Here is a 13,550-nt window from a genome sequence, read left to right on the forward strand (position 1 = left end):
TTGCAGTTTTCGCGTCGTCACCGCATATGTGCACCAAGTTTCACACCCGTACAGCAATACGGATTTGACGTTTGAGTTGAAGATTCGGATCTTAGTTCGTAGAGAGATCTGGCGTGACCGCCAGATGTTTCGGAGACTCGCAAACGCAAATCGGGCTTTTCTGATCCGGGTTTCGATGTCCTTCTTGGTACCACCATCAGGCGTAATCTGGCTACCAAGATACTGGAAGCACTCCACTGTCTCAACCTGTTGTCCAGCTACCACGAAATTGGAACGATTTTCTGTATTGATTTCCATCGACTTGGTCTTTCCGACATTGATTTTGAGTCCTGCTGCCTTGGAGCTTTCGGTGAGGTCGTCGAGTTTGCTCTGCATGTCTTGTTGTGTTTGGGCGAGCAAAACAATATCGTCTGCCAGGTCAAGGTCGTTCAGTTGCTCCATGGTTGAAGGATTCCACGGCAATCCTCGGTTTGGTCTACAGTCAATCGATCCAGTCAAGATCTCATCCATTACGATGAGAAAAAGCAGCGGTGACAAAATACATCCTTGTCTCACTCCAGCAGTTACCGGGATTGGTTCGGACAAGACACCGTCGTGCAAGACCTTGCACGAAAATGCCTCGTACTGTGCTTCGATGAGATGGACTAGTTTCTCTGGGACCCCTCGTCGTCTAAGAGCAGCCCAGATGTTTTCGTGGTTCAGTCGGTCAAATGCTTTTTCGAAATCAACGAACACCAGCAGAAGAGAGTCCTGGAATTCGTTGATTTGTTCCAGTATTATTCGTAGCGTTGTGATGTGGTCCACACATGATCGTCCGGATCGGAATCCAGCTTGTTGCCGTCGGAGTGTAGCGTCGATTTTCTCCTGGATCCTGTTCAGGATCACTTTGCAGAGTACTTTGAGGGTTGTACAGATCAAAGTTATGCCACGCCAGTTACCGCACTCTGTTAGGTCTCCTTTCTTTGGGACCTTTACGAGGATACCCTGCATCCAGTCGGCCGGGAATATTGCAGTATCCCAAATGTCAGCGAATAGACGGTGCAACATTTGTGCTGACAAGGCAGGGTCGGCTTTGAGCATTTCAGCAGGAATGCAATCGATTCCAGGCGCTTTGTTGGATTTCATGTCCTTGATTGCCGCTTCTATTTCAGCCAGCGAAGGCGCTTCCGAGTTGACGCCATTAATGCGACTTACTGTGGGCGCCTCGAGCTGCGGGTTCTGTTGGCCATTGCTATTTGTAACTCGAAAAAGTTGATCAAAATGCTCAGTCCAACGCTTGAGCTGATCTGTTCGATCTGTCAGCAGCTGACCTGCTCGGTTTTTCAGCGGCATTCTTGCATTAGTCCTTGCACCACTAAGGCGGCGAGAAATATCATATAATAATCGGATATCTCCAATGGCGGCGGCTCTTTCTCCCTCTTCGGCTAGCGAGTTTGTCCAGGCTCTCTTGTCTCGTCTACAAGCTCGTTTAACTGCCTTTTCCAGCTCCGCATATCGTAAGCGGGCGGCTGCTTTGGCTGACCCGGTACATGCCTGCTCAATTCCGACTTTCGCCTTTCTCCGATCATCGACCATCCTCCAGGTTTCATCCGACATCCATTCACTTCGTCTTCCACAAACTTTACCGAGTTCTTCGACTGTTCCGTCTGTCGGCAGCTCCGAGGCTCGGGATTCTAGCTGTTCAACGTATGCCCTTTTCACCTCTGGATTCTCCAACCTGCGAACGTCGTATCGACACCCGACTTTCTCCTCGCGCCGTTGGACACGCGCAACTCTCAGTCGTATCTCGCCAAGGACGAGGTGATGGTCAGATGCAATGTCTGCGCTTCGTTTGTTGCGGACATCAAGAAGGCTCCTTCTCCATTTTCGGCTGATGCAGATGTGGTCAATTTGATTTTCTGTTCGGCCATCTCGGGATACCCAAGTGACCTTATGTGCTGGTCGATGGGGGAAGAGCGATCCACCGATCACCATGTTGTTGTTGCCACAAAATTCTACAAACAGCTCTCCGTTTTCGCTCATCTGTCCTAGGCCATGGCGCCCCATGATGCGCTCAAAGTCCTGATTATCGGAGCCAATCTTTGCGTTGAAGTCGCCTAAGTGGATTTGAATGTCACCCTTCGGAATTCTCTCAACCACGCTGTTCAATTGACTGTAAAACTGCTCTTTCTCCTGCAAATCGGCAACGTCAGTTGGCGCATAACACTGGACCATTGTAAGGTTTCTAACCCGTGTTCTGAATCTGGCTACGATTATTCTTTCGTTTATCGGTTCCCATCTTATGAGGGCCGCATGGGCCTGCGGGCTTAACAGGAAACCAACTCCTCGTTCCCGAGTAGCATGTTCTCCTCGTATGCCAGAGTAAAGCAGTACTTGCCCGGACTGTGTCTTGTGTTCTCCAGTGTTAGGCCAACGGACTTCGCTCAGTCCCAATATCTCTAGCTTGAGGCGGCTAGCTTCTCTAGCAAGTTGAGCCAGCTTTCCTGGCTGGGCAAGGGTCAAAACATTCCAAGTTCCAATTCTAGTCCGTGTTTTCATGCTAAAAGTCGTTGCCAAAGTTCCAATTCGGTTATTTCTTCTCTCAGTTTCTGTAACAATAAAAGATATCAGGAGCAGTAGGTTGTTAGCCTAAAGTCCCTATCCCGCGATGGGGCTGCCATCTTGGACTTAGCTGGCGGGAGCCGCATTTCATAAATTCAGCCGCTTGCTGCAAGACAGACGCTGTTTGAGCCGCCCCTGACCTGGAGAACAGACGCTCGGTTGTTGTTGCACGCCGCCCCTGACCTGGAGACGCGTGCGGCCACCTTCTCAGTCTGCATGCGACCAAAGCATCCACAACCTCCTGCTTTTCATCAAGCAAAAATAATTTGTCTTCATGATTTACCATGATGGGTTAATCAAATATAACATTTCTTCCAATCTCAAAGGATCGTGTATTTTCGTTCCAGAGACAAAACCATTATTTGCGTAATCCACAAAAATTAATGTCTTAGTTTTCGAATCTAATTTTTGACGTCTTTAATTCAGAATTTTTTTGAATGCTTTGCATCCGAAGTTCTTTAAATGTTTTACGCTTCGTATTTTCCCATACCACATTTCGAAAGGTCTTTCCTCTTGAGAATGCCGGAATCTTTGAACCTATTTAGCCGATCTGAAAACGACCTGCTCTGCGCAGAAGCTTGCCTTCCAAGCACTGCATTTAGAAACTGGCCACGGCGAGGGCGTCGGAATTTGTAAACGATACCTCCATTGGAGTCAGAAACACCTTCTATTATGGCTTCAGGCATGTCCGGCAAACGTCCGGGAACTTGGACAAGTTCCCGGACGTCGTCATGACGGAACCGATAGAAACGCCAGAATTCACCACTCCAACGAACCGCTGATGAGCACCAACGAGGCCTTCCGTGCTGTCGTGGGCCAAGCTTTTCCATCGATGAACCCCATCACCTAACAGATGTCAAAAACTAATTCAGTTTATGACCGTTTCATACTAAATATGCGTAAACTTTGCCAACTAAACAGAGTCTTGCGAAAACCTACTAAATTGACCGATCCCCCCCGATAACATAGATCAACTTATTTTGCTACCAAATCATACGTAATTGTGTGAGCCTTTTCATCAGCCGATTTTGTATGGCACCTATGTCATATTCAAGCGTAGCCCGATTAATCGGCAAACTAAATAGGGTCATTTATTTAGTAGGGTGATTTGGGCCAGACTAAATCGGCACCCTACTAAATATGTCAACGGAGAAATTTTTCATCTGTCAAATATCCTATCGGGTCTCAACACGTGGCGGTGTTATTGTTTGTAGAATGTCAAATTGATATTGTGTGCAATTCACTCGACTTGCATCTAACTGATAGTTCCCGAGTAAAAAGATTTCTCAACAGTTAGACTAAGCCCGTTTTTATTAGGACTTGCACGGATATTCGGTACAAACTTCGGGAACGGTTTGGTCCATACTGGTTGCCCGGATTTCATTAAAAAATCCGGGTTTTGACCGAATTTTTCCCTTTATTTGCAAAATAAAAAAAATCAAATTTAGTTAGGGTAGTTATTCTAGATTTCGACAGGAGCTAGTTTTCGACAAATTTTTAATGCAAGGCTTTCTATTCGGTGGCTCAAGCTATCTATGTTCATATTTTTCTATTTTTGCTCTCCCATTTTATTATACGTTGAATATAAAAATTCTTCTAAATAAGTTGTTGAATAATAGTAAATCAATAATTTAAAAGTTACAGTCTAAATCACCTGTGAAATTCAAAGCCATCGACCAAATAAGAATGATTTTGTACGTGATACCTTTTGAAAATTTATAAAACCTGTAAAATGACAAATCCGCTCAAACGTAATGGCTACACTAAATAAAAGTACAAAATTACAACACCAAACTAAGCATGCTTGAGATTACGGACAAATACGGAATTCTTGAACAACTCATGTCAAGAAAACTGTTGTTCGTGTGTGTGTTCAAACGGTCATCTAGCTTACTTTGACACTCTGCAGAAACCTGTGGAATCCAAAACCAAAACACTCCAACTAGCGCTGGTATAGTAGGGTAGGCAGCAGGAAAACCGAAAGCGTTAGTTATTTGTTATCATTTAGAGCAAGTTCACTCGTGTTGGGAAAAAGTGGTAGAAATCTCGACACTTGTAGCACATTTTGAAAATTCTACCATGCGAAAGTGTTTTCAAGATCTTTGGCCGTTGTATTTTTTACAACACTGTGTCAATTTCAGCCGTATATGATAGAAATCGAACTATTTTTGCATCACAGCATGCGAAAATAGAACACGTGTTGTAAAAAAAACTTGACAGCCGCAGAGCTTGAAAATATTTTTGCATGGGAAAGTTTTCAAAATGTGCTACAAATGTCACAATTTCTACCACTTTTTCTCAACACGAGTGAACTTGCTCTTAGGGTTCTTAAATTTATAGGATGAGTTATGCGATGGTTAATGTTTTACAGCTAGGGGTGGTGTTAATCGAAAAAAAAAACAATAAAAACTTTTAACAAATTGATAAATTTATTATAAAACCTAAGAAAACGGTTACTTTCAGACTTACATGGAAAACAATTGTCAGCGGAAGTGTAATGGGTGAATGCTAAAATAAGCACTTAAAATAAATGAAACAAAACATGACGTTCAAGAACCGTTTTTGACTAAATAATACAATTTAAAAAGAGAGAATAAAAAGGCACGTCCGCACGTCAAGAGAAGCCAGCGCGATCGAAAGTGGTTGATTGGGGTAGTTGAAGAATGATTGGAAGGTAACACTCATTTCTTATGAAAGAAACCACGATTTTCAAAACGTCAATCTTTCTCCTTGAGGAGTAGATATTTCTAAAAATGAAACAGAGGAGACATTCCCGATCAGGAGAGAATAATAACTCAAACGTATCTCACCTTATTCTGATTGACAGACTTGAATAGGGTTGAGCTCATTTTCAATGATAAAGATTTTGCATTGTTTTCAAAAATTCAATATGCATCTGATCAATAATAAATCCCATTGTAATTGTAAGGTATTCAGGAACGAAAAACCCGATCAGGAGGGAAAAACTAAACTATATCAAGATGAGATATTTTGATACTATTTTTTTCCTATCTAAATTTGTTATTATCCAGTACTCGTAGGATGTTAAAGTATCTCAAATTTTATCAAAAAATCTATGCGATCATAGTTAAATTATATCAATTTCAGATATGCTCCTATCAAGATTATATCTCATTCAGATAGCATAGTTTGATATTGGACAGAACAAATCCTATCAAAATTATAACTTATCAAGATATAAGTGCTTCGAGAAAAATTTCTAGTGGAATGTCAATGAACCACATTATATGCTAAAACCATGCTCCATTTTTGGTTTTTCAAATATTGAATTCAATTTTATGGATCTGTTGAGCGAAACTCATTAATGCACGGTTTGGGCCGTTGACTTCGATGTCCGTGTTTCATAAAAAGTTGCACGTATATCAAAATATGATATAATCATTTTATTTTAGGACAATCCAATGTTCTGATTGCCATCCGATCCGGTCTTTCAGCCACTCCAATCGACGACGAATCATGGAACGATCAGGAATTAGTGTGGATCCGTATCGATCTGGGTACTCGAAAGCTCTTCGTTGGGGTTTTATACCTACCTCCTGATCGAGCCAAAAGCGCGGTCTTCGCAGAGTCGTTTTCCCGCGGCCTTTCCCGATTGTGTTCCCTTACTGTTCCCGAGGACGACATTCTTATTATTGGCGACTTCAACCTGCCCGGTCTTAAATGGTGTTTCTCCCAGTGCGGTTTTTTGTTTGCTGATCCAGCGAGATCTTCATTTACTACGCCCTCTAGTTTGATCATCGACTCACTCAGCACAGCAACTCTCCGACAAATTAACAGCATCGAGAATGAGAATGGTCGCTTGCTCGATCTCTGTTTTGTTAACGACGGATCGCAATTGGCTACGATTGAACGGGCTCCTGCGCCTCTGGTTAAGCTTGTTCCTCACCAACCGGCACTGCTGCTTTCGCTTGAAATCTCAGAAGTCGTGACTCCTATCAAGAAGCCGGCATCCTTTTTTCACGATTTTAAGAACGCCGATTTTGTCGCTATTTCACAAACCCTTGACGCCACTCGAATCTCGGAACTCGAATCTTCCGATCCAAACGCCGCTGCTATGAAGTTCTCCCATATCATCAACTACATCATCGATCGTCACGTACCAAAACGCTCAGCAGCCTCTGACCTACGTGCTCCCCAGGTCACGAAAGAACAAATTCGACAAATGAAAGCACTCAAGAACAAAGCCCTCCGCTACTACTTGAGGCACAAGTCTCTCCACGCCAAAAACCAGTATAACTTAACGCAGCTCATAAAAAAGTATGCACGCGTTGTTACCAGGGCTACCTTATCCGGATTCAGCAAGGTTTTAAAACTAGACCAAAATCGTTTTGGCAGTACATTAAGGACCAAGGGAAAGAATTTTTGATTCTGGTTCAATATCCACGGACCAGTTGACTATGGCGTCCCACGTCCCACGTCAGAGCACTTCCTTTCATCACATCGTAATTGATGACGATACCATCTTGAAGGCGACTGCTAAGCTGAAATCCAGTGTTTCTGCAGGTCCGGATGGCGATCCAGCGACTTTTCTAAAACGCTATATATCACATATGGTGACTCCTATAAAACGAATCTTCCAATCATCGCTTACGGAATCCACGTTCCCTTCCATTTGGAAAGAGGCTTACATGTTTCCGGTCTACAAAAAAGGTGACAGGAGGAACGTTAACAACTATCGCGGTATTTCTGCCCTATGTGCGATCGCCAAACTGTTTGAGCTGGTTGTATTAGATCTATTTTTCTCGTATTGCAATTTTTATTTCTCTAACGAACAACATGGATTCACGCCCAAACGCTCTACGACAACAAACCTGTTGACGTTCACATCTTCCGTGCAAGACAGTTTTGCCATGGGATCTCAAACCGACGTTATCTACACCGACCTGACCGCAGCTTTCGACAAGGTAAACCACAAAATAGCCATAGCCAAACTAGATCGTATCGGTATTTGCGGCTCTTTGCTGGCATGGTTCCATAGCTACCTGGTAGGGCGGAAACTTATTGTACGATCAGGGGAATCATTTTCCAATCAATTCCCTGCCTCTTCTGGAGTACCTCAAGGGAGCCACCTAGGACCCATCATATTCCTGATCTACTTCAACGACGTGCTGCTGCTTCTCGATGGACTAAAACTGGCGTATGCCGACGACTTGAAATTGTTTCAATCCATCAACAGCCCCGAAGATGTGAACGTCTTGCGGAGCCAGTTTAACATCTTCGCCGCCTGGTGTGATGTCAATTGCCTTCCCTTGAATCGCAACAAATGTACGGTAATTTCGTTTTCACGCAAGCGGCTACCGCTATCGGCTGATTATTTTCTAGGACATGAGGCAATTGCACGAGTTGAGCATGTCAAAGACCTTGGTGTGATCCTGGACGAACGGCTGGATTTCAAGATCCACACAAACTACATCGTCGATAAAGCTTCTATATGCCTGGGTCTTTTATTCCGCATGACAAAAGACTTTAAGGATATTTATTGTCTCAAGAGTCTTTACTGCAGCTTGGTTCGATCGTCTCTCGAATATGCCTTGGCTGTATGGTGCCCCTACTACCAAAATGGCTCGGAGCGTATCGAGGCCATCCAAAGGCGTTTTTTGCGCTTCGCTCTCCGGAACCTGAACTGGCAAGACCCATTCCGACTCCCCAGCTACGAAAGCCGCTGCCGCCTTATCGACATCGACACGCTGCAGGCCCGCCGGACCGCAACACGGGCCTCTATTGTTGCTGATCTGCTTTCGTCTAGAACCGGCTGCCCTGCACTGCTAGAAGCACTCCAACTCAGCGTGCGATCCCGAGGCTTGAGGAATCGTAATCTTCAGCTCTTTGCTCCTCTCCGACAGAATAACTACCGAGCTAATACAGCGCTAATTGGTGCAATAAGGACGTTTAACCGCTTCTCCGATCATTTTGATTTTGACGTTTCGAGGGAATTATTCCGAAGAAGAATCCTTAGTGCTTTAAGTATAGTATAGGGTAAATTCCGTGTAATTGTAGTTTGTCTTTAATTTTTAACCTATCATTTGGATCAATATGTGATCTGTTGATGAAATAAACAAATAACAAATCCGAAAAAAAATCTTTATCATTGAAAATGAGCTCAACCCCATTCAAGTCTGTCAATCAGAATAAGATATAATTCAGATTGGAGAAACTTAAAATCGAAAATTTAGAGTACTTAATTATAACTGAATCAGATCAAGGCCGTGTGAACGGGGGGAGTTTTAGGGGTTTAACACCCCCCCCCCCCACCCCCCAATGGAGATTTTTTCCAAGTAAAACTTTCAGTTCAAGAAAGGAATTTACCGTACATGTCAGAAAATTTGCTCGACTCCGGCGGAATTTAATCCTAAATCACTCAAGGCCTAAAACATTTCATTTTAAGACGCTTCCAAATTAACATTAATTACTGTATGTTTTAGATTTTATTAGAATAGACCATCTGTATTTTTGAAACTCAAATCTTGACCTAAAATATGGGTTGTTTTTAGAAGGGGTTTTTATTAAGAAGTGTAACCAACCAAATTCAGAATTTGAAGCTAACAAAATTCATTCATCAAATATTTATTTTACAGGTCAACAAATTGATAGAAATGTGACAGGTATTCAATACTTAGGATAGTCATCAGAATTAGCCAAAAAACTTTAACTTTTATTTTATTATTTATCACTTTGATTATTAAAAAAATGTCATTACATATTTTCTGCTAATTAAAAATTTTCTTCAAGAAACAAATTTTACCTTCAATTTTGTTTTGTAATTCTTGTTTTTCTAATGCTCAACTCAACATTCAAAAGGTTTTTTTATAAATTACACAAAGCCACAAAATTCACATATTTCCGAAGTGGAATGAACTTTATAGCTAGTTTTTCCTTAAATTTATTAAACCTAAATCTGCAGTTATTGTTTTTTTTTCTATCAGCTTTTTTTTAAATGTGTAAAATCATATAAGAAAAATCGGAATATTTTAGACAATTTAAACTTAACAAAAATAAAAGGTTTAAATTGAATTATCTAGCTTTCTAAGACGGCAAGTTATTTTGACTTCTGCGAAGAAAGTAAGAGAAGTTTTCTGTTCAATAAGGGAGTTTCAACAAATTTAAAAAAGTTTCAGCAAAAATTAAATTTTGGATATTTTTAATGCCAAATTTGAATAATATTAGCAGGCTTCAACAATAAGTTTAATTATCCCTTCGCTTCATAAAGTAACAAATTTGCAACAATGAAGGTATGGAAAAAGTGAAAAATTGTATTTTATTTTAATATTTTTTCTTAATGAACACATAATTTCCGACTGTTCATGAAATGAAGGGTTAAATAGAACCTTTGTATTGTTATGATATTTGTCCAATTTTTAAAACTGTTTAATTTATTATTTTTAGATTATTCATCATACTCATGCTCAAAATATTTTTCCTTCTTAGTCAAATGAAGTAATCAAATTTAGTCAGTTTTCGTTCATTAGTTATCAATAATTGATTTCACCCAACACTTATTCATTTTTAAACTTATAAACTCTCTATTATCAAAACTAGAGGCGATTGAAAAAATCTGTGTAAAAATTTAGAAAATTCAGGAAATTTAAGGAAATTCGAAATTAATAAAAAGGCATAATTTTTAAATAGCGTCATCGAATTTTATTGTATAGTTTTATGAAATTTTGAGATATTAATTAATAAATTTAGATATTTATTAATAAATTTGTCCTTGTTGTTCCAATTCTGAATTTCTGTTTTCTGAAAACAAAATATTCATCAATTTTCATTAACAAAAACAAATTTTCGAGCTATTATCCTTGTCAGGACTCAGTATTTTAATTGGCAGCGGAAAAATATTCAGTGCTTGAAATTTTAAACTAACTGTTATGCATTTTAAAGTTTATAAACCTTTCACTTAATCTTATTTTTTTCAATCATCTTTTTTGAATCGATCACAATTTTTTAGTTATTCTATGAAAAGTTTAAAAGATGATTACAAGTAGCAACTTTAAAGCAAAATTTCAATGTTTTTGAGGTGCTTTATTTCTTAAATTTTTTCTACGAAACATGGAGTTACATAATTTTGAAATTTTTTTAATGACTCACTGGATTTTTTGTGCATTTTTGGTGTTGTTATTATTTCTAGCTAAAATTTAATTTCGGGTATCTATTAAGTTTTGCATTCTGATTCTTCTTAATGTTTGTAAAAGAGGTTACTTTAGAACATTGAAAATATTGTTCCATTATAACTGCCAAATTGAACATTTGTATAGTTTTCTAAAAACTTTTCATTCCTTTTTCATTACGTGTTTTTTTATACATTAATGTAAAAACCTTCTGCAAGCAATAAAAGAAATAATAAAATTGATTTTTCTGTGAATAATTAATAAATAAGTATATAAAACAAACAAATGTATGGGCCCCAGAAAAAAATTGACCAGCCCCACGCGAAGGTTTAATCCGGCACTGCATAAGTGAATAGTGGGGATCTAATTTTAAACAGGATTTATTATATACTTTACATGAAACTACTTTTCATTTCGTACTCAACATAAAATAAACATAATGCTCACGAGGACACGTTCGTTTCAATCGTTTGAAAATGATGATGCTGACACGAAATATCTCGTTTTTTCACTTGACGCAAGTGTGCATCACTGGGTAGCATAACTCAAATGTGATACATTTTATAAAGAAACCTTATTGTACATAATTGTGAACAACACTTTCGATAATTTAAAAATATTAAATTTATGGAATTTGGTCCAGTCATTTCTGAGAAAAAGAAGGTCAAATTGTGGTGTTTTCGGGCTTAGATTTCTTCGCGGTACTTAATGTTTTAAGTCTTTCCGAAAAGTTTTAATTAAATGATTTAAAATAAACATACTTTATCTGGAAACCATGAAACCTTCAATCATGGCAGAACGATTAGTAATCAATCAAGAGATCTCGAGGCGGACATGTAAACAGACGCCTATCAAGCAATTCGTAATAAAATCTTGGGCGAACGTGTGATACGAGTATGGTGCTCGGCAATGCTCATCACGTTGTTTATGTTTACATTTTCGTCCGACGACGAGAGTTGTTTAGGCTGCTGGTGAGAGAGTCCTTCCGCCGAGTGCAATTCTCTCTCACTGTTGCGAAAAGCGAAAATGAACGGAAGGGAAAACCACTTTCCTCCACTGATGATCGGCGCGACACTTCTCGTGACATGCGGAAAACTTCAATAATGGTGACCAAAACATGAAGGAAGAAAATGAATGAATGATGGTGAATTTGTGTTCATGAAATGCTCTGATAAATGTGGATGTCACTTGTTTGGTTGAATTTTTGTTCGTACAAAATAAAGATGGAAATCCGTTCCTTACCAAGGGGAATTAAAATCCAATGTTTCCGGTCCATTTTCGGGGGATGTGTTTGTTGTGCTGTTGATATTCGTTGCTGGTTGATATTTTTCTGAGCGTAATTCTAAGGTGTCAGCTACGCTGACATTAAGACCCTTCCTATGAATGGCTTCCGTGTTCTTGTTATGAAGCTGTGAAATCCCTTCAGTATCCCAAGGGCTTATGTTTCATCGCTGTATTATGTGATGTAAATTTTCACTGTGCCATGTAGGTCAGACTTTTTTTTTTCGCTGTTGATCCTTTTAATTTTATTTCAATGGTCTTCTCTTGAATTTTCAACTTTCATCCTGTTAATCTTTTTCTGTTAAACAAATAAAACAATACATTCTTTCCAATATGGAATACAACGAATTCGATCTGAAACTTGTCAGTTGAATTGTGACAGCAGGTGAAAAAGCAAAACGTCAAAGATTTTTTTCGCACTCATGTGGGTAACGTTGCAAGGAAGGACACATTTTCTTTGTCAATCTTGAAAAAGAAATCAATACACTTTTTCATGGATTAAATTTTCGCACTCAGCATTTTTCTTCCTTGGAAAAGCTTGAATATTAGCATTCATAACTCATAATCACTCGAACGCCACTGAAATAAAATCACAATCCCCATCCAACCTTCAACATCTGCAATGCGACATTAAGAATAGGAAAATTTTCTTCCTCGTTTTTCAGCTGCAGCTCACTCTTGGAATTTTCCGATATTCCTTCACTAATCTACCCGTGATGTTTTATCACTTTTAATCACCACCAGATGATTGAAAGCTCGAAATTCGTCTTCTCAAGAACGAATCCAGTTCAATTAACGCCCGAACGAATCGATAATCGACGGAAAGGAAAATAGTTTTCTTCTTTTTCCCGTCCTCGGAAAAGAAAAACGCTTTGACCGAGAACACCGAGCACGATTTTCCTGCTAGGTCAGCACCAGTGAAAAGTTGCGACGTGAATGTGACGGGCCAGCCAGCAGCTCTTTTCGGTTGACGTCCTCTACACACTCATCTATGTAGGATGATGAGATGGGTCATCGTGTTTCGAGTGAGCTCAGAGACTTTTGTTTGAGCATTCATTCAACATTCTCGGCGGCACACTTTCCGTGTTGTTTGATAAATATGGGGAACCCGATGACGGGTGAAGCGATATGGATGAATTCTTGGTGCCTACTTGGTTAGAACATTAGGGTGCACATATTTTGTTGAAATTTCGCTGTGGGATTAACTGGTTTTGAAATCATAAGCAACACTCAGGTTTAAAGTTTTTAATTTTTGTAAAAAGTGTTTTCAATGAAAGTCTTGAAGTCGACATTTTTTGCTCCATGGATTTTTTTTAGTCATTTGTAAAATGTATTTTTTAGTTGAAATATCAAAAAAAAAACTTGTCATTTTTTTTAACGTCGGTCATTACATGAATGTAGAATGTGCTTCAGTTATGTGTGACGTTGCTATTTATTTTATACTTTTTTGTATTTATTTGAAAGATTTTTCTATTGTTTTTTTTCGTGAGATTTTTTTTAAATTCGTACAGGGTTTTCTTTGTGAGAGAAGAAAGTACCGGA

General features: G+C 39.5%; 1 protein-coding gene across 6 annotated transcripts in view; it reads right to left on the bottom strand.

The window, feature by feature from the left end:
* The window catches only part of LOC129749016 (protein quiver), a 50,917-nt gene extending 37,987 nt beyond the window's left edge, over positions 1-12,930 (bottom strand). Inside the window, exons 1-3 of one of the 6 annotated variants that reach the window (XM_055743845.1) lie at positions 12,685-12,930; positions 11,970-12,306; positions 4,496-4,549 (exon numbers count right to left, since the gene is read on the bottom strand). In XM_055743845.1, coding sequence (XP_055599820.1) covers positions 4,496-4,549; positions 11,970-12,003 — 88 coding nt within the window. In that variant the 5' untranslated portion in view covers positions 12,004-12,306; positions 12,685-12,930. Of the gene's footprint in view, positions 1-4,495; positions 4,550-5,070; positions 5,122-11,969 lie in introns of all 6 variants that reach the window. The other 5 variants (XM_055743842.1, XM_055743844.1, XM_055743843.1 and 2 more) reach the window with 5 other exon arrangements.
* Between the last annotated feature and the right edge of the window lie 620 nt (positions 12,931-13,550).

Source organism: Uranotaenia lowii, chromosome 2 (genome assembly GCF_029784155.1).
Source record: "Uranotaenia lowii strain MFRU-FL chromosome 2, ASM2978415v1, whole genome shotgun sequence".
Taxonomy (NCBI): Eukaryota; Metazoa; Arthropoda; class Insecta; order Diptera; family Culicidae; genus Uranotaenia; species Uranotaenia lowii.